Below are 27739 nucleotides of genomic sequence, written 5' to 3' on the forward strand. Positions count from 1 at the left end.
ATGTAAGCATTCCCCATCCCCTGTGTGCAACTGCAAGGGAAGATCAGAAAGAGTGAGAGGGAGACAAGATTTGGATCAAAAAGTGACAGTTGCTTAAAGATTTCTATCTGAAGCAGTCATGTGCAAAGGCTATATTTACCAAAAGTGTGTAGATATTAAGCTATTGGAATTTAATAGAATACTATTGTAATTTAAAGGAATGCCAGCTGAGAAGCTAGACTCTTCCCTCACTCCAAGCAAGGTTTCTAAGGAAGTAGTTAGTGGTAAAGTTTATTTAGGGTCAACTGAGATGATTTTACAAAGTTGAGACTCAAAGGTACAAGTCAATCTCTTCTCTGGCAAATCTAAATTAAAATTCAGGTGTGGTGGTGCACACTTGTAATCCCAGTACTCATGAGGCTGAGGCAGGGGAGCTCAAGTTCTAAGCCAACCTCAACTACATAGCAAGACCCCATCTCAAAATATAATGAAATGAAATAATAAAATAAAATACACCTGGGGGGGTGTAGCTTAGTGGTAGAGCTTTGCTTAGCGTGTACCAAAAAAATTAAAAATAAATAAACAAAATCCCCAAGCCCTCAGATGGAAATGCTTTCATGCACTGTGTGTTTTACTGTAGAAATTATGCTACCGTCCCTGGGTTCTTTCCTGCATTCAAGAACTGAGTGTCACTGAGCACCTGGGGTAGAAGCGAGTGTGCCCCAGCCTCTCCCCACCAGAAACTGGTCTGGCGAAAGGGAGCCACCTTAAACCTCATCAACAGCACACACCTGGGAAAACAGAGTCCAAAGAGCACCCCAAAGTAGTATTTTACAGGTAGAACTGGTAGGGAGGTAGAAAACCATATATGAGTTGAAAAGTCACAGATTACTATTCATTTTTGCCTAGGGTCTTGCACATGCTAGCAAGTGCTCTACACTGAGCTACACCCCTCCCCACAACGAGCAGATCACTTTTTCCAGGCTTAGCCTCACTCACTCCTCTAAGTGCCTCTTTGCCTTTCTTTCTTTTTGTTTTTCTCTGCTTTTCACTTCCTCACCCAGCAAGAAGCCAGATGTTAGGGATACTGTCTTTCTGACAAACATCACTAAGTGCTAATTTTCCACGGGCAGGGGAGTGAGTACAGCTTTTCTCCACTAAATGTGAAAGTTCTCTCCCTTAATAAATGAAATAAAGCACCGTCCTTGTTTCTTGATAACAGGGGCAAAACAGATCCTACAAAGTCCCTACGAACAAAGCTTGTGCTTGCACCACTTTGAATTCTGCACACACAGTTCCAGACTTTAATTCATGAAACACATGACTCCTTTTGGTGCCTGACCTTATGTCAAGTGCTGGGGTTACCAAGATAAATAAGACAGGGTCCCTGGCCTGTAGGACATCGCTGTATGGTGAAGTAAGTAGGTGTGTAAAGTAAATGCAGTGCAATGTGAAAATTGCTGTCATTGACGTGTGTATGGTGGAGTCTGGGGGTGAGGGAGGGGGAGGAATAATTTTCTGTCCTTGCAAGTCACACAAAGAAAGTGACATTTGCATTGGGTCTTGAGGAATGAATAGGAGTTGGTCTCAATTATTTCCTGTCTTCCTCCCTTTGCTAAACAAATTCTTTGGCCTTCCTAGCAGGATCATGCATTATGTTTTTTCATAAAGGAAGTGAACAATTTAATTTTTTAGTATGTGCTACTGTGGTAAAATAAAAACATTGGGGGTAGATAGAAACCAGAATGTGGGATGAGTGGAGAGAGGAGGGGCTGTGACCATGGGGACCTGGGGCTGGGGAGGGCCGGAGCTCAGGAGGAGCAGTAGTGACTCAGTGATTCATTCTGTCATTCCTCTTCCTCCATAGCCATCAGGTTTGGGCGGATGCCCCAGGCCGAGAAGGAGAAGCTGCTGGCTGAGATCTCCAGTGATATTGACCAGCTGAACCCAGAGTCTGCTGACCTCCGGGCCCTGGCAAAGCACTTATATGACTCATACATGAAGTCCTTCCCGCTGACCAAAGCCAAGGCGAGGGCGATCTTGACAGGAAAGACAACAGACAAATCAGTTAGTTCTCTCCTGCTGTCTTCATTGGGGGTGGGGAGGGGGAGGGGGAGGAGGGGCATTTCCTCTGAGTAAACCATTCGCCATGTTTACACACGCAGAACACTGTTTAGCTGTGGGCTGTTACCATGTCACAGGCCAGGTCTGAAACACAGGAAATGTCTTCAGATAGGAGAAGTAAACATTATTTTGAAAGTGGAATAAACCCCCCAAGCTGCTTTAAAGTCTTGAAGGATAGTGTGAGAATGTACAGGTCATCTTGACTTTAATGAAACACCTCCAAGCCCCCCCATGCTACCGTGCTCTTTTGGGGATCCATCTTTTCTCTTACATGAAAATAACTGGCCACACCCACAGCCCTTGGAGGAGCCTGGCCTAGGTTTGGAAAAGGTGTTGGTGCCCATGCTTTACCTTTCAGAACTCCAGCATTGCCTCTTACAAAGTTCATTATGACCATAAAAGTACCTTCCAGATAGTATAGAGAAGTCCTGTCCTCACAGCACCTACTGTTTATGCCTGGAGAACAGGAAGCTTGATCCTTTCATCTCATAAATGAGTCTTGCCTTCTGCAAGGATCTGAGCTGCCTAGGCTGCACCAGTGATTTTGGAGGGAATTTTGTAGTGCTGGAGAAGGAACCCAGGGCTTCACTCATGCTAGGCATGTGCTCCACTGCTGAACTCCATCCCCAGCCCTCAACTGTCTTAAGACACCTGCAGGTTCAATGAGTGGCGCTGCTTAAAAAACTCAGAATGGGTCTTAACTATCCCTGAGCCAAGTTGTTCAAGAAGCAGACTCTTCCCTGACTGGAAGCTGAGAAACAGCACGGAATGTGTACCATGTACACCTGGATTCTGCCATCAGCTGGCTCGTGTCTCTGTACCTCTGATTTTACAGACAGAGTCTGGCTTTGGTTATAACGTCTGCAGAATGTTCCCGGGCAGTCAGAGCTGCAGAAGACGTTGTCCAGCCCTGTGAAGCCCTGTGTGCAGTGGTGTATTTTCAAGTGAACACCATCTCCACCATCTCTAGGGGAGCTATATGTACCTTTTTGTGTACTCAGACTTTAGGGGAAATCTCTTTACCCTTGATTATATTTTGATGACTATCTTCAAGGTGCTGTTTTTCCTTTTAACTAAACCATTTAGTAAGAGTAAAATCACCTACCCAAACTGTAGGAAAGAGCCACATGCCCGTAAGAAGAGTTGAGTTTTCTACTTGAAAAAGAGATTGATGCCTTCACATAACCTCTCAGCTGGATCCTATTCCTACTGTCTCAAAATATTTTGTGCATTCCTTGCATTCAAGCCACAAGGCCATCTGACCACTGCTATTATTTATGGTTATCCTCTTTTTAAAGACAAGGAAATTGAGGGCCAGAGAGGTTAAACACATTGCCCTAAGAGCCTACAGCAAGCATGTGGAAGAACCAGGACCCTAATGCAGGCTCTCTGCCTTCTGGCTCAGAGCGTTCTTAGTATGGCGGTTCTCAGGACCCCAGTCCTTTGGCTGCTTTCTTCTTGGCTGCTTGAGCTGCTTTACCGTGGTAAGCCTGTGAGCATGCTTTCTATTTGTCAATTTGTAAGGCAACTCATTGTGCCATTCTGATATATTCATAGTCCAGCAATTTTTCTTGTGCTGCTTTGTGTTTGATTCACAGTGAACAGGACTGCTGCCTTCCATGCATGCAGGATGACAGAACAGAAGCAGTAGTCAGGCTTAGTCTGTACTCATTCAGTGGAAACACAGCCAAAGCCTATCAAATAGGATTGCAGACCTGTAATTTGTTTCATTCGCAGGTAGAGCAGTAAAAGGAGAACCACAGCCACGGGAGGAAGGAGAGTTAAGCCTTTGAAGCAAATTGCAACAGCTTACAGTGAGCAGGTGTAGGAGAAGGGGCTGGAGGCGGGGAGATGGCTGGACAGGGAACTGGGGACTAGAGGGGACTTGCTGAAAGGGCAGGAGCCCTGCAGCAAGCAATTCATCTCACGGTTTTGCCCAGAGCCATTTGGGCACTGGCTTCTCACCTTCTCACCTGGCAGTGCACACCTGCAATCCATGCTGGAAATCCTATCACTTAATGGTATCTGAAAGCTAGGAGGAGGACAAAAGACCAAAGAAATAATCCCTAAGAGTCAAGAATTGAGATTTATACCAGGGTGACCAACTCACTCCTATCCGTTCTGAAAGACTCAGGGCCCAAGGCACTGCCTATCCCTTTAAAACCTCATCCTAATTGATTGCTTGGCCCTAACTCTTTGACTTAAAAATAAGATAATTGGAGGCTCTTTCTGGAATAAATAACTATGAAGCTATTTTAAGGGAAAGGGCTACAAAATGCTTGATTAGAAGCTTCTGAGTTCAGAAGCCAAGTGTTTGTCATTTCCCCATAGTAACGAGGTCTATGCTTTGCCCAGAATAGCTACTCAAACCATATTTGCTTAATTGAATTTAAAACTGTTGCTTATGCCCTTTGAAATTCTGGACTTTCAACAGAGGCCTCTTCACTCTCCCAATATTTGTTCATCAAACTGGGCATCAGTGATCGGGGTAGTGACAGAACTGCCTCTAGTTAGGGTCTGGAAAAAGAAACAGAGACTGAGCCAAATTAAAATAATCCATTCGCTGATTACACAAAACTGAAATAGAATTGTTTGGCGCTCTGTTTTCTCCTTATCTTGCAAAATCAAATTAAGCACCAGTGGAAAGAAATAGTTCAGAGAGTAATATGGTGGGGGGGAGGGGGGGGACACAAAATGTGATTTCCAATGAGATTTGTTCTTTATCAGCGTGGTCATATTATTCATTTGATAGCATCTATCTCAGGGGTGTTGTGTTATCTCTTGGCCAAGCCGCAGGAAAGTTAAGAGTTGCTCGATAGGAACAGTTTTGCTGAAGTACGGCCTCTCTGGGGGTAGGGGGGTGTGAGAAAGGCTTAGGGCTCCTCATCCACCCCGCTTGAGGCTGATGTCATTAGCTTTGGTTAGGCCAAGCCTGGGGGAGGCTGTCAGCATAGGGGATGACCAATTACCCAGGATCTCTGGAGAAGGAAATGACTGGACTGAGAGGTCATTCTTAAATTTTATCTCACTGCTTAATTTGACTGTAGCCTATCCTGGACCCACCAGCTGCCTTCTCGGTGTTTGCCTCCAGGCCAATGAGGAGGCCTTTCCCCCTTCCCCAGCCAAACTTCCTTCTTCGGTATCTTACTCCCCAGGGCCACTTGCACCTTTCCAAACTGATAAATTAAATGCTCCTGTTCTCTTCCCATCAACTTCAACTTATCCTTGAGATAAGCTGCCCCTTGCTTTTCAGCGTCTGGCCTAAAAGAATAAGAATTTTAGACTCAGAGCTACAGAATTGCTGCAGAAGTGGCAGGGGTTGGGTGAAAGAAGAGCGGAAGGAGGGGGAAGATTGTCCATGTACTTTGTATACATGTATGAAAATAGAACAAGGAAACCTGTGAAACTGTTTTAAGAAGCAGGGAGGAGGATGAGGGAGAATGATGGAAGGGGCAAATCTAATCAAGATACATTGTAAGCTCATATGTAAATATCACAATGAAATCCCCTGTACAACTAAAAAAGGAAAAAGACACATAAAAAAGTTAGGAGCAATGGGCCTTTTTGTCACCCTCTGACAGGGCGGATCTGATTGTCACCATGTGTGTTTCCCTTTTTGTGGTTAAGGTCCAGCAACAGCCTCTGCTTAAAGAGATCCTACTGACAGCCACAAGTGTGCTGGAAGGAGGGCCTCAGTGGGTTTCACAGAGGCAGTTTGATAACGGAATGGACTTTGGAAGTTCCCTGGTGCGGTGATCACACTGGGTGTATCCCTGTCACATGATCCCATGTTTGTTGATGAAAATAAACAGAATGGTTTTCAAAAACCATTCTCAGTACCATGGTTTGTCATAAAACAATAAATAGGAAAAAAAAAAAAAAAACTTTGGCGCGCCTGCCAACTCTCCACTCCATATCTAAGAGCTGGTAAAGCCCTGGCTGCACTCTATGTGTAAATAAGAAATAAAACTTCTATTTGTACTCCGCTGGACTTTGGATTCCAAAGCATCACATAGTTTATGACGGATGGGCCCATGTGGAGTCTCCGTTCTTATAATGACAGGAGCAAGTTGGTGCCATCAGGGGAAAAAAAAAAAGCCATTCTGAATAGTGTGTGAAACATGAAACTACTGAACCATAAAACCAGTGCGCAGTTGTAAACTGTTGTGAAAGTGTGTCTGTACCCACTTAGACCTGTGCGTTCTAAAAGTACAGAGGCCATCAAACTAGTGACTCAGATGACTGCAAAGATAGCTTTGTAAATCCTATACTTAAACTGCTAAGCAACATGTGCTTGCTTTTCCCCGGGTGTGTGGAAAAGCCCAAATGAGGTGGAGTTTGCTTCCCTGAGAGACCCTCAGAGAAGAGTCTTAGGAACCCCTGTAGACAAAGGGCGGGAAGGCAGTGCTGAGTAGCTTCCATGGCTGATGGAGAGTTAGACCCCTGGCATCACTAATTAATATATCAGTATTAATGAAATAAATTCTTTTTTGCAAGGCCATCAGGAACAGGTGAAGAGATGGCATATAAGAACCAGTAGTGTTCTGTCTGGGGTGAGGGTGTAGCTCTGTAGTAGAGTGCTTGCTTCATCACCGGCACCAAATCACCACCATGCGCACAGTTGAGAAGGAAAGCACTTGGCGTTTTTTGTCAATGGTTGGACTTTGTTGGCCAGTGCTCTTGTTTACCCACTAAGTGACTGTTTGGCTGGCACAGATGAAGTTTTAAGAGCTGTGGTTATGTGCTAGTTCATTTGAGTGTGGATAATTCTTACTAGGTTTTCAATTGTTTGTCTTCAATTGCTAAACCACATGCAGAAACAGAATTCCCTCTGACAGACCTTCAAATTTCAGTTCCATCATAAGCAGCTCTCAGCTGGCAGAGCTAGGAAACCCTCCATCGTTCACAAGGTACTACCCCGGCATCCTGGCCTCCAAGAGCTTTGGTTTACAATCCCCTGTTCCTTCCAGAATTGTGATTTTATTGAAAGAGGAAAAGAAGTGGAGAAGCCATGTAGAAAGTAACAGAAGGGAGCAGTTGAGAGGGAGTGCTGGTTCCAGGTCAGGGCTTGGTACAAAGTGCTGTTTCACTTTGGAAAGTCACCTGGCTCCAGAATGATTTCTGAAGACATCTTTAGCTCTATAAATCCCATGAGGAAAACAGGAACCATGGGGCAGAAACAAAAAAGAGGTTGAGGAAACCAAGCCAATGTGTTTGAGGTTGACATTCACCCATCAGAGCTTATGATGGAGAACCATGATCCAGCATCATGACAGCCGCTCAGAAGTGTGAAAGGAAGGAGGAGGCCAGGTGAAGAAGAGGGGTCCTGGGAATTCTGTGTTCTTCCTGGAGAAATCTAAATGCCAGGCGAGCCCCTGGAGATTGACTCTGACAAGGTTACCAGATGATGTTTGTGAGCAGGTGCAGGTGACAAGTACACTCGTGCCCATCTGGCAAATTAGAGGAATCACCCAGAATAACCTTGTTGTAGTGACTCATCTTTTTCATCTGAATCCTTTAGCTTGCTATTTTATTATTCAAAAGGAGCTTAAAATTTAGAACCTTCAGAATCCTTCCTATAACTCAGACATTAAAATGCTGTCATTGAATTAGTAAGGAACATGACAGCTCTATGTCTTCATTCAAAAAGTAGACTTGGCTTGGGTGTAGCTCAGTGGTAGAGGACGTGGTTAGCCTTCATGAAGCCCCAGCACCAAAAAAAAGAGAAAAAAGAAAAAAGTTAACTTTTCCTACTCCGTTTTCATCATTAAATCCATCCCCATCCTCTTCGTGTTCCCACAGGAGGAATGCCATAGATCTATAGCTAATCTATAGAAAACCGTGCCCTTATTCCTGTGCTGGCTTCGACAAGTGGAGCCATTTTGTTTAAATCAAAGTATATCAAAATAAATTATTTTCCATGCATCTCTTCAAAGAAAACTTGATTTCCCATTATAGAGACCGTTTTTCTGCTTCCTCAGAAGAATGCTGTGTTCAAGGGCACCTTTATTCACTCCCTTCTTATCCTTTTCTGATCTACCCAACATCTACAAGATACAGCATCAAAATGGCCCATTTATGCATCAGACTAACCTGAGGCCAAAGACATTTGGGCTTCAAGGCCGCCCCTTGCACAGAGCCCTTTGCGCTGCTCTGGGAGAGGCCCGTGCAATTTTGATCTCATCGTCTGCGTTATTTTTCTTAGGGAAAGCCCCTACAATTGTGTACATTTCAGGCCCCATGAAACCAGCATCCCCCCCCCCCCCGAATATGTCCTAGTTGTAATTACGCTTTCTTTCCTGTTGAGGAGCAATGATTATCTAGCCACTTGATGCAGAATCTGAACACAGCCACACTGCCAGCCCCAAAAGAGAAGTGTAAAGTCATTGAGATGATTTGTGAAGATCACTAGATCACCAAAAGCATCAGGCATACTTGGTTTTGTACAAAATGCAGAAACCTGGCCGTGGCAGTACGGTACATTTTATGTGGCATATGGTACCTGATCCAGACTCACGCTAATGACTTAGCTCTCCAAAGCACCAACCTTTTCACGAGGCTTGAAGACAAAGAGGTGTACGTGAAATGAGAGTTGGTGGCCCAGGGATCCCCTTGCGATTTGATAGATCCACACAGAGGCAGAAAGACTTCTCAAAGACTTCAAAAGTTCAACGACAAAACAGCACGATCAGCTATAACTAGGGAACATGACCAAAAAACTACCTGTGTTCACTTGCATGGCAATACCCAGAATTATCTGCCAGTTTACCACTTTTTCAGAAATGCTGGAAGGGTTTTCACAAAAGCAAAGCTGGCCTGGTTTGGCATGGCGGTGGGGGTGCTGATTCCTTTCTCTGTCCTTGAGCGCTTACTGCCAGGAAATCCTGACCAACGTTAATTGCCGAGGGGTTAAAGTCACATTGTTGTTAAATTGGGAGAGAAAATGAGCAGGATTTTGTGCCCTGTGTTCAACTATGCCAGAGTTTCAAAAACAGGAACCTGGGGCTTTATATGAGAGGACAGGGGAAGTGAGGGGAAGACTGACACGGGTGACGCAGCAGGGCACAGTTCCAGATAAACTGCTTTCACAGAGGTGGAAGGATTTTCTGCACGGGTTCTATGCCAAGAACCCAAATGGTGGAGAAGCTCGCCCAAAAGTTGAAGTGTGCAGTTCTGCGGGCAGTCTTCACTGGGTAAAGAGGTGGCTTGTTGTTCTGTTTTGATTTTTCCATCCTGGGGATGGAAGCCAGGTCTCAAGCATTTCTAGGCGAGCACTGTACCGCTGAGCCACACCCAGCCGAGGTGGAGATGGTTTGCACGTTGCCTGTAGTGGCGCCTGTTTGGTTAGGCTCCTCAGGTGTCCATACCATCACATCCTCATGGCAGTAAAGGAAGCCAATGTTTCTTTAATGCACCTTATATATAAGATGTCTGGAAGACAAGAAAATTATGAAATTTCCCCTGGGTTCTGTACAGGGCATGGCTATCTATCATTCACACTTTTCTTATGATGCAAATCTGATTTTCTGGGAGAAACACTAAATTAGCTGATGTCATTAACTCTGCCCTTCTCTTTTCTTCTCCCATTAAAAATACCAATCCCAAAACAGGGGACAGACAGAATGAAAATGTCTGAGAATCACAGCGAATGCAGTTTGCTCCTAGTTGTGAGGAGCTAGAGCCAGAGGGCAAATCTGCTCTCTTGGGTCCTCACATCTCTCTTCGTTAGGGGCTTGCTGAGCAGTATGGGGGATGTGAATTTGGGGGTAACAAAAGTGTTTCTAGACTAACTCAAGCACATGATGTTGATGTAATGTGCAAGTTTGCAAATCTTTTCACTGTCTAGGATTCTTAGTGTGAGTGTGATCTCCTCCTGTGTAGAACAGACTTCAGAGTTGGGTGAGCATCGTGAACCCCTTAGAGATGCTGGAGTCTCTGGTCAGTGGATCTTAAAGGTGGCCACCACAGCTACTCATGCACACCCCCACCCGCCCTCCCGTCTGCCAGCTGGGAGAGGGTTCTCAGCACCTCTGCTCCAAAGGAACTTTGCTTTCAGAGACCTCATGCTCCATGTACATGCACACATACCTACATGTGCACCCCAATCCTGTACACACAAACACAGATGCGTCACTCCTGAGAAATGTGACTAGCGCTTCCTCCAGAGAAGAAGCCCCAATTTTATCCACTCCCCTCAGTGGAAATATTTGAGGACTAGAGAGTACAAATGACTTTCCCACAGGCCCCAAATTAGAACCCACAAACCCTCAAATCTTACTGCACTGGTGGCGTGGATACACTTATTTGAGCAGTGTTGGGGTCTTAGCCCTTTAGAGAGCTCAGTACTTCCAACATGTGTGAAATGCTAGCCTGTTCCCCATCAGAGTAGCCTTGGGAATTCCACACTGGTCACAAACTTTTGGTTGGTTCTTACACAAGGAAACAGAATTTCATGACCAGCATGGCTTGCTTTTGAAAGCAGCCTATTGCAAACCTGAATGGCTGGTGCATGCATTTTATCGATTAGTTGAGTCATAAGGACAGGTATTTTAAAAAATAAGCTGGGTGTTGGGGATGGAGCTCAGTGGTAGAGCACTTGCCTAGCATGCTCGAGGGCCTGGGTTCCATCCTCAGCACCACAAATAATAAATTCAGAACCATTTTTATTTTGCTGCTTTTTGCAGTGTTTACCCACGGACCGTCTACATCTGCTTTTTCTTTTTTTCTTTTTTCTGAAACAGATGGCTTCCAGAGCATTAAAAAAAAAAAAAAAGAAAGAAATAGACATTTTCTTGGCTCGATATTTCTAATCTGCTTTCAGAGTGATTTTTATAGTGAAGTATATTTTATGTGCATACTGTGCTTCATTTGTGATCTGAGTAGATTTAATCTTACACTGAAAGATTACTTCATGTTCAAATGGGTCTTTTCAGACCTGAGTTGCTAAAAAAATTTTTTTATTGAAAGAAGGCTAAAACTATTATCTGAGCACAGATTTTTGTATCATTTTAAAAAAGAAACAAAAATCAGAACGACTAGGTAGACATAGGTAAAACGTGAACAGTGGACGTTGAGGAGAAAGACCAAAATGGGTGAAATGCGTTGGTGTGAATCCTGAAAAGATGAGAGTCTTTGCTCCTGATTAAGTGTCTTCAGCTTTAAGGATTTAGAGGCATAAGAAACGAGTTTTCAGAACCGGGATGGCATTCACAGTGAATGAGAAATCTTCCAACTCAGCCACCTTCTCCCTTTTTCATTTTCAGCCATTTGTCATCTACGACATGAATTCCTTGATGATGGGAGAAGATAAAATCAGGTTCAAACACAACACCCCCCTGCAGGAGCAGAGCAAAGAGGTGGCCATCCGCATCTTCCAGGGCTGCCAGTTTCGCTCTGTGGAAGCTGTGCAAGAGATCACAGAGTATGCCAAAAACATTCCTGGTTTTGTGACCCTTGACCTGAATGACCAAGTAACTCTGCTCAAATATGGCGTGCATGAGATTATCTACACCATGCTGGCCTCCCTGATGAATAAAGATGGGGTGCTTATATCCGAGGGCCAAGGGTTCATGACCAGGGAGTTCCTCAAGAGCCTGCGCAAGCCCTTTGGTGACTTCATGGAGCCCAAGTTCGAGTTCGCTGTGAAGTTCAATGCACTGGAATTAGATGACAGCGATTTGGCAATATTTATAGCTGTCATTATTCTCAGCGGAGGTAAGGGTCATCTTTTAATTTTTATGAAAGTGGATGGGATGGCAGTGGGCTGCCTGAAAGCTTTTTGAGTTTCCTTAGTGTTGGTCTGTGATCCTTTTCACTCTAACTAGACTTTCCATGCAGACAGTACCAGTGGTACAGTGCCATCAGTGTTGTGTCCTTCCCAGATGGCCAATCCAAGTCTTCAGTTCACTTAGGTTGCAGCATGTTAGCTCAGCTTCAGTGGTGTTCGCCCATAGAGAAGGCACAACCAAGAGCTTCAGGGTCCAGTTTGTGCTCCCGCCCCACCATCAGTAAGACGCCACTTTGAATCGCTTTCCCCAGATCAGAGATCAAGGAATGTGTGTGGCTGGCCACTGTTGTCTTTCTCACGTGGATCCCTCCATGTGGGGTGGCTTCCCTAAGTACCTTTGTGAGGTAGTTGGCTCTGATGAAGAATGTAGTCTCAGCTAGGTGCAGTGGCTTATACCTGTAATCCTAGTTACTCAGGAGGTGAAGATCAGGAGGATCATGGTGTTTGAAGCCAACCCAGGAAAAAAGTTCCCAGGAACCCATCTCAACCAACAAAGCAAGGCATGGTGGTGTGCACCTGTCACCCCAACTATGCAGAATGCATAAATAGGAGGCTTGAGGCCCAGGGCCCTGACCTAAACTACGCAAAAAATAAAGCAAGAAGGTCTGAGGGTGTGGCTGAAGTGGTGGGGTGTCTGCCTAGCAAGTGCAAGGCCCTGAGTTCAAACCCAAGTACTGCCAAAAAAAAAAGAGAAAAGAAAAAAGAAGAATGCAGTCTCAACCAAAGAACACACAGCAGAGAAATAATTTGAGTTATTTAACAGTCTATTACATCATCTATCTAAACCAACTCCAAAAGCCAGCTTTCATACCAAATGTCCTCTCAGTAGCCTCACTCATGCTTCCAAGTAGAACCACACTGTACTTTCATCTCTCTATAGAAATTGCTTTTAAATGATAAGCTATCTTTGGAATGGACTGCAGGTGAGCTTTTACATGGACTCTACCCCATGTCCTCTGTTTGTGAACACTCACCTGTGGGTAGATATAACTGTTTAACCACCTCCTGTAAAGAGCACGATGATTCAGTCAAGAGCCTTTTGTCATGCAACTGAAAGCAGAACGCCTCTGAAGTCAGGTGCACAGTGTGGAAGTGACAATGACAATAATAGTCAGTGTTGATGAAGTTCTTGTTACAGCATACACATTCATTTAGTCCTCACAACAACCCAGTGAGCAAGTATGATGTTATAAATGAGGAAACAGAAGCACTGAAAGGTTTATTCACTTCCCAATGTAACACAGCTAGCAAAAGGTGGAGTGGGGAATGGGACCTGCCTCCAGAGTCTGGGCTCTTAGTTTCCGAGCTAATTAAGTGACTTGGGTGCAAGTGGATAGAAGGTATGGCCAGGGCCCTGAGGCCACGAGTTCACTGTCAAGTTGAACCAAAAAAGGCACTTTAAAATAGCAAATAGCATTTTTTTTTTTTTTGCCATGCTGGAGCGGGACCAAAAGGTCTACCTAGTGTATGCCAGGCAAGCATCTATCCCTGAGAACCCCCAGGCCCCCCAAAGCACCATTTTTAATAGCTATAAAGCATTCCGTTTTATACAGGGACCATTGCGTACCAAATTATCTCCCTCTATATGTTTAACTTGTTTATAATTTCTTTAAAACAGCTGTGGAGAATATTGAAAATGTGTTCTAAATTTTGCTGTAGAGAACATTCCTATGTGTATATTTCTATCCAAATTTCAGATTATTTTCCACTCTGAATTACCAGAAATGGAATTGCTGGCTGTGAAACATTTTTAAGTCCTTTATTGCATCATTGCAAAATCGCTTCCATAAAGTTCATAGCAGTTTATATCACCGTCACGGAAGGGAAGCGTTTGAAACAAGCCACTCAAAGGTGCTTAGTTTCTAAGAAGGAAAGACGATCCTGAGGGGCTGGGGTGTAGCTCCAACCCTTGCCCAGCATGAGCGAGACCCTGGCTTCTATCCCCAGGTCTGCAGAAAAGAAAAGAAGAAAATTCATTAATTAATCAAGAGATGGCACTGTAAATGATGTGACTGGATTTCATTTGATGTTGTAGTTACTGGGCTTAACTCACATGGGTTTATGAGATTGAAAATTGTGCCACTGAAATATAGATGTTATGCAAACGAGTTCCTTCCAGCCTTACCCAACCTGTCTTTGTAAGAGCCATGTCCAGATCTCATTGGGTCCCCACAAACATGAGGGAAACCCGAAGGTTGCAGCCTGCACGGATCCTTCAACTCTTTTATCCGTAGTTACAATGAAAAGAAAACTCTGCAAGTAATTTTAAAGGATTTACTGTTGACTTTTTCCTACATCTCAAAAGCTAGCAAAGTTTGCTTTTATAGATGAAGTCCGAATGTAGGTACTAGATGAGAATGAGCAAATGGGACCCCGTGTTTGTCCAGCTCGCAAGATTGTGGCCTCCTCTTTCTCAGAGAAGCTGATTGGACATAGGCCAGATTCAGAGCTGCCCAGCAGCATCCCAGAGAACAGATTCCACCCATGCTTATTAGAGGAAGGCATAAGTTCCCACTTACTTTTTTCCTTCTTATCCTAAAACTCCAGAGAGGGAAAGCTTCACGTAAGCAACAGGCTTTGAGCCAGAAAACAAGTGTCTGACCCTACCCCTTCAATAAGGTGATGGTTCTCTGCAGTCAATTCAAAGTCTTTGATGGCTTTAGTGATTTCTGAGAGAAGTGCTCTTAAAGACAGGAACGCTGGTGACCTTGTGAGCTAGGCTTAGAATCACAGAAGAGTTTTGCTCTGAGGAAGCACTTGGGACCCCAGACTGAGGGAACAGTGTGGGAGATGGACACCGTGTAACGTGATGAGGGGCTGGGGAGGTTGAGAGGGAGTCCAGGAAGGAGGCCCTTACGGGCCCCAAAGAGGGGATTTTTTAGATGAAAGTAATGATTTGACCAACTCAGTATTTGCTGGGGAAATATTAGCATTGCTACCCTAAGATCAGTGTTGTTCAACTTCGGTCCTAAAAACTGCTGATCCCGTTTGATCTGGCACTTAGATCTGCCCTACGCTGAGCGCCTCTGCCATCCACGCAGTCTCAAAGCCAGCTTGTGGAGAAAGATGACCTAGTTCTCAGAGGCCTCTCCTCTCCTCATGCTCCTCTGTGCTTGGAGCAAGAATGAGACTTACTACAAAGACTAATATCTCAGAACCGAGGTTGGAGGTACCTTTCTAAGAGTGAGTCCTATCCGTGCTCATTAGAGCTTTCTTCTCGTGTCCTAGGAAGAAAAGCGTGAGAGTCACACACTGAAGTGATCTGGCTAAGCTGTCATAACGAGTGAGCAGCAGGAGTAGGATAGAAAGCCAGGTGTCTTAATTGCCACACTCGCTGCCCTGTCCCCTCTGCCTACCTGCTGTGGATTCTGCTCAGCTCACTCACTCCCTCTCTGGTGTTGGTGGCTGCAGCTGGTGTTCCCTTCCCCCACTTCCCCAAGGCCTGAGCCTGGGAGCCAGAGGAGCGCTTCCTCATTCAGTGCAAGTAATAGCTCCCTGTGCTCACTGCTCCCAGTCTCACTGCTGGAGTGGGTAGCATCAGGAGCAATAAAACTGCCTTCAGCAAGGGGGTGTTTGCAACTGGCGCCACAGCCCCAGGCTAGCCTTCTAGCCAACTCCCAGCCCTGCCCAGTGGCCAAAGCCAAGAGTAAAGCTCAAGAAAGTTGACAAGCCCCAGGACACTTTGCCCCCAGGAGTTGTTTGGTGCTGTTTGGTGAAGAAAAGCCTAGGAGGGGTCCAGCTGGAACTCTGCAACAGGAAAAAGCTCTTTCTGTTAATTCAGAACAGTTTGGAATCCATTTCGGTTCTTCCTAAACTTCCAAGATATGAGGGAGGAAATTCACTGGATTTTACAGTGTATTTTTCAGGGCAAGTTGCCATCACTGTCTGAATGACAAAGAAGCTGAAAATGTCACTACAGCTGCCACAGATGGCAAGTCATTCCAGCCTCCCCGCTTACCCTCTGGAGTCTGGCGTGGTTGTGCAAACCACCTGTAGAGCCTCTCTCTGCCTTTGCAACAGTCCCAGCACCATTCTACCTCTGAAGCAGCTGTGACAGCTATTCTTGGTGTGATCAGTTGTTGGGCAGGGAGAATAAGGGAGCAGGATGAATTGTTCCCAGAACCATACACCTGCAGATCAATGATGAGTTGACTATGTCAATTCGATAACACCTCTTTCTATCACGTCAACAACCCGGGGCCTGGATGGCTCACCCATGGATCGTGATCCGATGGATGGATGGACAGATAGATATACTTTTTAATTTGTTGGGACTGAAATAGAATCAAAGCACATCACCTGGGCCAGAATAAGTTAATGCATGCTTCTTGAATGAATAATAGTCTGGAAGGATAATAATTACCACTAGTGGAACACTTCACTGTGTACCAGGATGCATGCTGAGCAGATTACACCCAGTCATAATCTTTGTTTAATCTTTCCTGCAGCTCTGCATGGCCTATTATTATCCCCATTTTGCAGGTAGAGAAAATGGAAATTTACAGAGATTATGTAACTTGCCCAAGGTCACAGAGCTACTAATTGATGAGGCCACCATTCAGCCCCAGGTGTCTGGGGCATTAAAATTAGTACACCTAGGGCTGGGGCTGAGGGTGTGACTCGGTGGTAGAGCACTTGAGTTTAGCATGCTCAAGGCCCTGGGTTCAATCCTCAGCACTGCAAAAAGAAAAGGGGAGAAAACACACCAAACCAGTAGATAGCATTGTCTTTTGTGTGTTGAGAGGCAGAAAGGTCTCAATTGCCTTGGTCTTGGAAGTCTTTGGCAGGTCTCAAAAAATAGTTAGCTTTTTCCACACTGCCTGCAGATATTAAGAATTTCCAGGTTATACTTCAGATATTACTAACGAATATCCAAAGCCCTTCTTAAGACACCATTTTAAGCTGACGGACGTAACAAAATTACTCCCTTGGCTTTGAAAGGTGTTCGGGGAGGGCCTGGTAATGAGCTGAAGGCCGGTGCTGTGGTTCTTCAGCGTGTCAGAGATCCGGGCACCTGGACAGTTGGTGCTGTTTGCAGAACTGCCTGTAAAAATGGACAGGAAGCTTTAAATCGCTAAGTAAATGCATTTCCACTTAATCACATACCATCTTGTACCAGGTCTTAAGATAGATAAGCAGTTGTAGAAAAAATGTAAACTGTTTTAAACTGTAGGGCTGGAGATGTGGCTCAAGTGGTAGAGCACCTGCCTAACAAGCACAAGGCCATGAGTTCAAACCCCAGTGCCACCAAAAAAAAAAAAAAAAAATTCCCTGCTAAAACAACATCTAGTGCCTTCGTTTCTTCCTGCCCCAGAGAAACGGAGGGATGGGCACTGAGCAGAAGCCCACTGCAGCTCCCGGAACCCCAGCAGTCCACAAACACGGAGCGCCAAGAGCCACGGTGTCTCCCTCTCTCTGTTGCCCTTCAAAACCTTGAGCTGATTCTCAACTCTGAAGTAGAAAGTGTCACTTTCCGTTCCACTACAGAAGGATTTCTGCAGTGGCCAGTGTAGCCCTTTCTTCTGGCAAGAGAGTGTACACAGCTCAGTGGACTTCTGGAGTCGAGGAAGCCCCCCAGCTTAGGACTGCTCAGCCTGGGCCCCACATCCGCTGTGGCATCTTGCTTCCTAGTTAAGTGGGGACAAGGCAAAATTCAAACCATTTCAGTATCTGTGTGTGTGTGTGTGTGTGTGTGTGTGTGTGTGTTGGCTGTGTGTGTATGTATATGTGTGTGTGGATGTGTGTGTGTGTGTGTGGATGTGTGTGTGTGGATGTGTGGATGTGTGTGTGTATATGTGTGTGGATGTGTGTATATGTGTGTGTATATGTGTGTGTATGTGTGTGTGTATGTGTGTGTGTATGTATATGTGTGTGTATGTGTGTGTATATGTGTGTATGTGTGTATATGTGTGTATGTGTGTGTATGTGTGTATATGTGTGTATGTGTGTGTATGTGTGTATATGTGTGTGTATGTGTGTATATGTGTGTGTATATGTGTGTATGTGTGTATATGTGTGTATGTGTGTATATGTGTGTGTATGTGTGTATATGTGTGTGTATGTGTGTGTATATGTGTGTATATGTGTGTATGTATGTGTGTGTGTGTGTATGTGTGTGTATGTATATGTGTGTGTGTGTGTATGTGTGTGTGTATATGTGTGTGTGTGTGTATGTGTGTGTGTGTGTGTGTGTGCTTGTGTGGCTGGAGATTGAACCCAGGCCTTCATGACTACACCCAGCCCTGCGCCAGCCTTCTCCTGCCTCTCCTCGCGGTTAAAAATTTAACTTCCTGCTTCTTACAGTCTTCTGGACAAGACTCCGTGCCTTCCTAGAGAAAGTTGTTTTTCTGACTCCTCTAGAGATTGAAAAGCAGCAAGGCCGTCTGATTTCTCCTGAGCAGGACAGCCAGTGCCCATACGTGGTCCCTGTCCCCCATCTCAAGATGATTGTACCCCAGAGTAATGGCATGACTTTATTAATGGGGAACATGGCCAACGGGCACCTGCCCTGTGTGTGAGGCCACCACAGCAAGTTGGCAGAACAGCTTGGAGTGATGACTCAACTGGAGTCATCTAGAAATGTCCTGTTAGTTCTCTATTTTCATAACCTCGTGCACTGGGTATGACAGGGGTGAGGTTTATTTATGAGTTCTCAACGGGCACCCAGATACTAAAAACCAGAGAGCTGGGGGTGGGGACGGGGAGTGAACCACCTGACGGACTTTGATACACACCCAAACGAAAGAGCGGACGTCCATGCAGGTCTCGGCCGTCGTCTATAGAAAATGGAAAACTGTCTGCAGCGGCTCCAGAAATAAAACGTCCCCCTCCATCTGGGCTGGGTGGGCGCCTGTCATCTTGGTGAGCCAGCAGACTGGAGTTTGAACTCAGATAGAAAGGCAGCCTGCTGAGTCATTCCTGTCCCCACATGGCGGTCCTGGAAAAGACTCAGCCAGTCAGTCAGTGGGCCACTTTTGGGAGCACTTTATCATTTTGGGCTCTCAAAATGTGTGCTTAAACTCTCGGTGACCCTGGCAGGCTTCCAGATGGGCATCACCTACCAAGACTTTGAGATCATTTGTAAGTGGGGAACAATGAACGCAGGACCCCTCAGGTGGCTCCCGACAGAGGCCAGGTGCAGAGGGTGAAGGCACCACTCGGTCCTGGAGAGGCCTCTGCAGAAGGCCTGGCAGCTTCCCCTGCAGAAGGCAGGGGAAGGCTTGGCCTCACACCCACAGGTGTTCAAAAGCCCCCACTCTCGCCTGCCACTTCCTAGCTGTGTGATCTTGGGGCAATTTTTTACCTCCCCAGCCTTAATTTCCTTATCAGTGCCCCAAGCAAATGAAATAACAGAATGTGCAGCCCCTGGCACCCAGCCTGGGACTGGTTGTTAAGCACACAGTAAATGCTAATTTCCCCTTCCCCCTTTGTGATATAATTTGAAGTAGTTCCCCTCCATCCCGCCAGTCAAATGGCTTGAAACTCTACCAACAGTCCTTCTTAAAATCCCTTTTTACAAGATAAATACCCCTAGGGATATCTAAACCCGTTATCAGCTATCACTTTAAGGGGATTAGTTGTGGATTGAGAAAGAGATACTGGGGGTGGGGGGGGGGGAGAGGCTGAGTGAAGGGAGAAGGATGGAAAGCCTTGTCCCAAGGAGACAGGAAAGGGCAGGACGGTGGGTTCCTGCCTCCAGGAGTCCCCTTGAATTTCTTGGGAACTTTTGTGTGTGGAGGGCATACTTAGGCTTTGAGATCACAAAACTTCTCAAAGACATTGGTAGAGAGGAAGATGCAGAGACCCCGGTTTGCATTCTTGGCGCCCCACCACCACCACCCACACACACCCTTGTCTCAGCCTTTCCCCTCCGATTCTTCCTGGAGCGTAGCAGGGCTGAGCCATCAGGCAGTAAGGGCACAGCTGAGAGGTTGGAGGGATCACTCTTCTGCTTCCTTCTGCCCCACCCTCTCCCTCTGCCTCCAGCTTCATGTAGCCTGCCATGGCCACAGAAGGACAACACCATGCCTGCCTCCCTCCGTGTGGGTAAGGGAGGACCTCACACCACTCCCCTGACCCCTGGATGCAGGTGCAAGGAGGCAGGCATACAGCATGCCCCAAGCACAGGATGGGACTTAGAAGACTCATCTCCGTTCAGGAAGACTTGAGGCACTGGGAAGGAAGGAGAAGAGGCTAGAACACACGAAGAGGAGGGCCTCATCCACGTTTTGTAGTTTGGGATTTGGCTTTTTGGGATGGAGGCTGAGTGTTTGAGATGAGGCGAGTTCTGTTGGAACTGCTGCTTCGTGGGCAGACACTAGGAAATACCGGCTGGCTTTGGTTTCATTGTGGTTTTCCCTCCCCCCATCCCCACTGAATCATAGATTGTCATCCAAGTTAGACAGAGAAGGCCATAACTAATGGGAGGCATTGCTTAAACGGGGAAGTGTTAGGACGACTGCCAGCGTCAGAGGGAGGGCTCCGCCAGCAACACGTGTGTGCAGCAGGGTGCGGGTGCAGGTGACTCCTCTACAGCATTTGCAGGGTCTCTGTTTTGTAACATCCCCTTTCCTGAGAGCGGCAGTAAACCACACACTCCTCAAGTCATCCATTGCTCAGGCCAGCCCTGCTAGCATGCCTAATAAATTCCCAGCAAGGGGCAGCCCAAGGATTGGAAAGGGAAAAACATCTGGAAGAGAGAAGGAAGCAATTAAGGGATAAAGAACAGGAGAGAGCTGGGGGAGAAAAAAATAATAATGAAATGAGAGAATAAAGATCGGGAGGGAAAAGAGCTCTAGGATGCCCCAGATATTAACTCACTTAATCCTCTGAAAACACTACTTGTTAGGTTACCATTAACTTTTATTTTTATATAAAATATTTTTGTGGTGCCAAGGATCAAACCAGGGCCTTATGCATGCTAGGCAAGTGCTCTACCAGTGAGCCACACATCCCAGCCCCATACTTATTTTTTGAGATGGGGTTTTGTCATGTTGCCCAATCTGGTCTCAAACTCTTGGGCTCCTGCCATCCTCCTGCCTCCTGCCTCCTGAGTAACTGGGACTACAGGTGTGTACCATTAAGCTCCATTTTTCTTGATGAGCAAAGTAAAATACAGAAGTTAAGAAATTTGCTTAAGTTAAGGTTACCCAGTAAGTCAGTTGCAAAGTTTGGATTCTGACTGTTTCTCTTTAAACCAGTACTGTTTGCCCTCGACTGTTACATTCCAGACACCTGGAGCTTTTAGCAGTCTTGAAGGTCACATCCCAGGTCCAATCAGATCAGTCTCTGAAGTCAAGGCCCATGCTTTAGTTTGTGTTTAAAATCTCCTCAGATCACGTGGATATGTAGCCAGAATCCAGGATCCCTGCGGTAGGCCCAGCTGTAATGCAAACTTCAAGATGGAGCCAGCATAGGGGAAACTTTCTTAGAGGGATTTCCTCCAGGGAATGGTGGGACGGGATTGCAGTTCTGTCCAACTGGATGCCCACCGTGATTCTACGGTTAGATCAGAAAGGTAGCCCAGGATCCTTACTGTCATTACTCAAGGAAGTAGTGAAGTTGGGGACCATGGCTTTTTGTTTTGTGACTGGTCTTACGGAACGCTTTCTACCTTAGAAGTGAGAACATGAGCAAGTTCTGAGCCTGTGTCTGCATCAGGAGTTATTTTCTTGTGCTCTTGAATTTCCTCTCTTACCAAGGACAACTCAAAAACCTTCCCCTCCCTGGCTGTTGTCAGGAAACCTAATTACCTTGCCTGGAACAAACACAGTCTCTTCGAACGTTCTTTACCTGTCCCACTCGCCCCACGGCCTTATAGAGAAATGTCATTGTTGCCTTAAAAATTAAGCCAGACCCCAGAAGGATCAGCTGACCTGTCCAAAGGCACACAGAAAGTGAAGTGGAAGGGAGAGGACTCAACCCAGTCTTCAGTTTCCAAGTCCACTGCTCCTTGGAACCCACTAGTAAACTTGGGAGCAGAGCAGTAAGGAAAATGAGAGAGAAGGTTTCAAAGGAGGTTAAAGTCAGAGTCCTGAACAGCCCCTCCTCTAGTGTTCACCCCATGCCAGCACTGAAGCCCTTCATGGTCTATGGCTCACTCCACAACTGCCCAGCAAGCTGACTTCTTTCCCTGAGGTCCTAGGTATAGGTCAAGCTGTATCACAGCCAACACACAGGGAAGTTGAGAAAGATTAAGACTGCAGCTCCACGAGCAGAGAGCGAAGGATCGCACTGGTTCTTCTGTCTCTCTTACAGTAGGGAGACTCACCTGTGGCAGGCTGGAATATCTGTGCTGGGGAACTTTGTGCCCAGGTGGGCAGATCCCAAGAAGTCCAGAGAATTGACTCTGCTTCAGATAAGCACTGAACTTAATGCAGAACCAATGCGGATAATATGGAAGCTTTGTAGATCTGCCCAGAATCCACAGTGCTCACTAATCAATCCCAGGACTGTGTGAATGGAGACCAGAAAGGTTTCTTTCCCAATTTGTTGCAGCCTGGGGAGTAAGGAACCAGTAATTGGCTCCAGCTCCTGGAGTACTGAGTCCTGGAGTGTGTGAGTCAACGGGCACTTTCCCCAAAGGCCTTCTGGGCAGCCTTGGCCAACAGAGAGGTCCCTTGACCAGAGCTGCTCCACACTCTCCTCACATCCAAAAGGTGCTGGGAGAGGACCTCAGACAGCCCTTGTGGGAGTGTCCTACCAGGTCCTGGGCAACTGGGGAGTAGAGAGGGCAAGAAAAGAGCTCAGGACAACTCTGGGTGCTCAGACAGTCCCTGTGGCTCACTGGTAGCACCTCCTCCACCTAGCAGGGAGATCTCATGCTAGGGAGGGAACAATCAGTAGATCGATTTTGCTCTTGACTTTGGACGGAAGGAGACTTATTTTGTTTTGTTTTTGTTTTTCGATAAGCGAGTTGTCCTAAGTTTAATGCTCTTTTTCTAATGGGTTTTCGAGTTGAATTATGTGGCTTGCATGCTGGAGGGAATTGCAAACAAGAATAAATCTTAGAGCTTTTGAATGAGGGATGCAGACATCGTTGGTTGAGTCTGGTCCATCTAGTGTACAGCATTGGAAACCGAGCCCAGTGAGCTTCATCAGTTCACCCCAAGGTCACAGAGCTGATGAAAGACCAAGGAGGATCTTTGGTCTTTTCTCCTCTGTGTCCCTCCTTCCTGCCCAAACTCCATTCCCTTAATGGAGGCTCTGTCAGGGGGACAGTGGGACTGATCCGTAAATGATCTAACTTGTCACTAGAGGAAATGCACTGAATCTGTGGCTACAGCATCTCAGTCCTTCAGCCAAGCATCATCCATCACATCATAAAAAGTAACTTGCCAAAGAGGGGTTTGAAAATCCAAACCAGATCCTCCCCACTCCTGGAGGGCCTAGTTCACTACACCAGAGCCAAGTGTTCCGAGCAAGCCCCAGCCGTTGCCTTTTAGGGGTTAGTAGGTTGATAAATGAGACCTACAAGGTTCACATGATCTCAGCGGGTTTGCCCCCTCCAAAGGCAGGCGGAAGGAAAAAAGGCCTCGTGAGCTGAGAATCCCACATCCACTCTGTGGGCCCAGTGGGGAGGAGCCTCGCTCAGCACCTGACTACCTGAGTTGCTGCCACTCCCACACCCACCAACATTTGAACATTTGTTAAGGAAGAGGATCGGCAACCCTTAAAGCAGAGGCCCTGTCCAGAATCCAGCTTTCCTGGAAGCCTTGTGATTTTCTTTATGGTATAAGGTCTCAGAAAGTCACAACTTTCCTGGGGTGTGAATCTCCAGGACAGGACTAGACATTTCCTTCATCCTCAGCATCAGAGATTTGCTTGCTGATGGTTCCAAAATCAAGTGCTGAAATTTCACAAAGAAATTATACTTCATCTGACCAATGGGATATGTTAGGAAAATGAGAGGTGGGGGGGGGGATCAAACCAAAGACCAGTTTCCTTCTGTCATAATAATATTAATAAAGTTAGTTTAGGAGAATGGTGAGTGTTCTGAAAGTCCCACCCGAGACCCTCCGTACCCTGCATTTTGCTCCTGAGCCACGCCTCTGTGGATAAAGGTTATGAGGGTTTAGTAGATAGACACACCGTGTTCATGGAGGACTTTCCTTGTGTGGCGATTCTGCCTTTAGGCTTGTTCACTGACCAGGAGAATTGTGCTTTCCCATTCAGGGCTCTTGGCCAGAACAAGCTTCTCCCTCATCAGCTCAGCCAGCTGAGGGCTTCCTATGCATTCACTGGTGGCTTGGGAGCAATCAGGACACAGCCTGCCCTCTGATATCTCCTGGCCAGAGGGGAAGAGCGACAAGGACATCACTACTGGCAACCGGAGGGAGGGAGGGAGGCGGGACGTACTGCACTTGGACGGGACAGACTTGGAGCCAGATTCAGCACTGTCTTTTACTAGCAAGTGGCAGATCTTGATAACTTTAACTTTTCTCCCTACCCTCCTTTCCCCCTTCATAGAGTATGGCCTCCCAGGGTGATCGTGACGATTAGGTGACACAGTTACTCTAAGGCTCTCGGCATAATCTTGGGAAAATAACCAATCAGTACATGGAATCTAGCAGGGTAGTGACTGAGGTGTTCATAGGTTGCTGTGGGACCCAGAGAAAGGAGGCGAGGAGAACAGGAGAGGAAGGGATGGTGTAGAGGAAGGATGTCAGGATGGGTGCCACAGCCACTGTGATGAGAAGGGACGAAGGCGTTAGGCAGGAGGGACTGAGTCTGTGAGCAGGGGCCCGAAGGGTCAGATGTCGGAGCAACTTGGAGTGGAAGAGTATTTTAATGTTCCTGGAGCAAAGGGTTAGCTAGAGAAATGCAGGTGGGGACCCAGCAGCTCTTGGGAATGGGTGTTTAGAGGTGAGGAGGATTCCCTAGGAAGAAACAAGCCTAAAATGTTTACAGGAGAGCAAACAGCCTTAAGAGCCAACATGTGAACTCTGTCCGAGATGCTCCAGGTGTGTGTCCTAAATGTTGGAGGTCATCCCTGCCTTCCAGGAGGCCTTGAGAGAAAATCCCATATTCTAACTTAATTCAGCAAATTCAGAGAACAAGAGCAAATCCCACACTTTCCGCTTGGGAATTTAAAAGTATGTTTCTGTGTAACTCTTGCGTTCAAAATGAAATGAAAGGTGTGAGAGAAGTTATTTAGAAAAGAGCGATGAGGGTGCTGTTTAGCAAAGCCTACGGGATGAAAACAAAGTGACATCACAGAAAAATTTAGAACCCAAAATGCACTTATTAGAAAACAAGAAAGAAATCCCAAAACTAAAAGAATTAAGTATCCGACTCAAGAAATTAGGACAGGAAAAAAAAGTAAACCTCAAGAAAGTTTTTATAAAAAAGGAATTAGATGAATTGAAAACAAAATACAATTTTTTAAAAAGTTGATTAGTATAATCAAAAGCTGTATTTTCATAAAATAAAAAGCTGGTGAACCTTTGACAAATCAGATTTTTAAATGAGAGTATACACAGTTGGAAAGCATTAAGCAAGGCAGGTGTGGTGGTGCATGCCTATAATCATGCCTACTTGAGAGGAGGAGGCAGGAGGATCTCGAATTTGAGGCCAGTCCAGGCAAAGTTAGGGAGACCCTGTCTCAAAAACAAAACTAAAACAAAAGGATTGGGGTGTGGCTCAAGTGCTTTTAGGCAAGTGCAGGAACCTGGGTTCAATCCCCAGTACTGGAAAAAAAAGAAAGCCATACACTAAGGGACATAAGTAAAATAATAAATCCCAAATTATAAGAGTATCGTACAACCTTGTTCCAATACAGATTGCTAAAAATTAGTCCCAGCACTCAGGAGGCCGAGGCAGGCGGATGAAGAGCTCCAGGCCAGCCTGAGCTACTTTTCAAGACCCTGTCTCAAAAAACCTAAATAAATTTTTAAAAATAAACAAATTACTAAAAAAATTACTTTAAAAATTGTAGGCAGCCTGGAAAGATTGAATGCTATGATGAAAAATTAAAGGTAGTGAAGGATTTATCACCAGGGTAAGCTGGTTCTACAAATGAATTGTAAGAAAGCCCTGGGAACAGGTCATTGTACACCAAAGTGGAAGGAAGACTCAACCCGGTGTAAGGCTAGTTACCGTCTACCACCCACACAGGCAAAGGATGGCACAAAACCCAGCACTCTGGACCCATATCCCTACAAACAGAGAAACCCTAAATAAAAGATTAACCAATGAGTGTAGGGGTATAAAGAAATCTATTAATGTAATCTGCCACACTAGGTTAAGATAAAACTGTATCTCTTCAGATACCATATCTCTTTAGATAGGCAAATTTAAAAGCATTTGATAACACTCAACCAACATTCTTGGCTAAAACAAACTAAAAACTTCAAAATTCTTGGAAAACCAAGAGTAAAACATATTCCCCATAATCTATAGCAAACATCACACCTTGTGGAAAGCACTAGAAGCGTTTCTTTCCAAGTTAGGAGTCAGACCAGGCGCCCTGGCACGCACCTGCAGTCCCAGCTACCCAGGAGGCTGAGGCAGGGGGATCACTGAGCCCAAGAGGTGTGGTGTGGAGCTGCCCGGCCCCAGGCCAGGCCCTGACAGCATTTGACTAAACCTCCTCTCGTGTTTCCTATTTCTGCCCCACAGACCGCCCGGGCCTGCTGAACGTAAAGCCCATTGAGGACATTCAGGACAACCTGCTGCAGGCCCTGGAGCTGCAGCTCAAGCTGAACCACCCCGAGTCCTCACAGCTGTTTGCCAAGCTGCTGCAGAAAATGACAGACCTCAGACAGATCGTCACGGAGCATGTGCAGCTGTTGCATGTGATCAAGAAGACGGAGACGGACATGAGCCTGCATCCTCTCCTGCAGGAGATCTACAAGGACCTGTACTAGCAGAGGGGAGGGCTGCTCCCACTTGCACTGCGGTCTGGAGGGAAGAGCTGGCACCCGAGAAACTCACTGTGAAGAAGCATTGGGGCAAAGCGAAAGGCTTTAGAATAGGATCTATTTTATGCATATTGTTTATAAAGATACATTTACAATTTACTTTTAATATTAAAAATTACCATGTTATGAAATTGCTGACGGTCTTTGAAGATCAAGTCTGGTGTGTTCCCATCTACCCTCTTGGGGGTTTGTTGTGTTTCTTTCTTTTCTTTCCTTCTTTCTTGGTCATTTTGAAAAATGTGAATGGACCCACTGATACATTTTCAGTCAGTTCAGTTTTTACTCAATTTGCAACTTTTCTGAACTCTCTGCCTTAATCCCAATGAAGAAGGAAAGGTTTAGGACCAAGGGTGAAAAAGCATGTCTCTTCACTTGGAAGTGCTAATTTGGTGGCATGTCCTTGGGCTTGCTGAAGTCAGTCTTCCACATTCTGAGTGAGATTCGTACTCACGGCTAGCAGCCTGTTCAACACACAGTCATCCCTCCATATCCATGGGGCTGGTTCGGGGCCTCCTGAAGATACCAAAACCTAGATGTTGTCACGCACCCCCACTCATATAAAACGGCCTGTTTGCACATACCTGTGAACACAATCAACTCCAGGTTACTCATCACACCTAAGGCAACAGAAATACTTTGGTGATGGTTGTTCTACAGTACGGTTTAGGGATAATAACAAGAAGAAACTCTCTAGTGTTCTGTACAGAGATGCAATTTTTTTTCCAAATATTTAGTCCATGGTCGATGGAACCCATGGATGCAGGACCCACAGACACGAAGGGTAGAGCCCACTGTCCTGCCTACTAACGGGATACCAGAGTAAACCCAATGGCAGCTATTGACTCCATGTAACACAAAAGAGTTTTAAGATTTGGCACCAGAGCTTACAACTGAATTGAGGAGAGAAAAAAAAATCAATCTTTCCCAA

The 27739-nt window shown here is 45.8% G+C and overlaps 1 protein-coding gene across 6 annotated transcripts in view; it reads left to right on the plus strand.

Annotated features, from left to right (window-relative positions):
* The window catches only part of Pparg (peroxisome proliferator activated receptor gamma), a 124757-nt gene extending 97815 nt beyond the window's left edge, over positions 1 to 26942 (plus strand). For all 6 annotated transcript variants that reach the window (XM_074044443.1, XM_020177168.2, XM_020177167.2 and 3 more), the window contains 3 exons: positions 1847 to 2046; positions 11367 to 11817; positions 26510 to 26942. In XM_074044443.1, the coding sequence (XP_073900544.1) occupies positions 1847 to 2046; positions 11367 to 11817; positions 26510 to 26757 (899 nt within the window). In that variant the 3' untranslated portion in view covers positions 26758 to 26942. The remainder of the gene's footprint in view (positions 1 to 1846; positions 2047 to 11366; positions 11818 to 26509) is intronic.
* The last annotated feature ends 797 nt before the right edge of the window (positions 26943 to 27739 follow it).

Source organism: Castor canadensis, chromosome 10, assembly GCF_047511655.1.
Source record: "Castor canadensis chromosome 10, mCasCan1.hap1v2, whole genome shotgun sequence".
Lineage (NCBI taxonomy): Eukaryota > Metazoa > Chordata > Mammalia > Rodentia > Castoridae > Castor > Castor canadensis.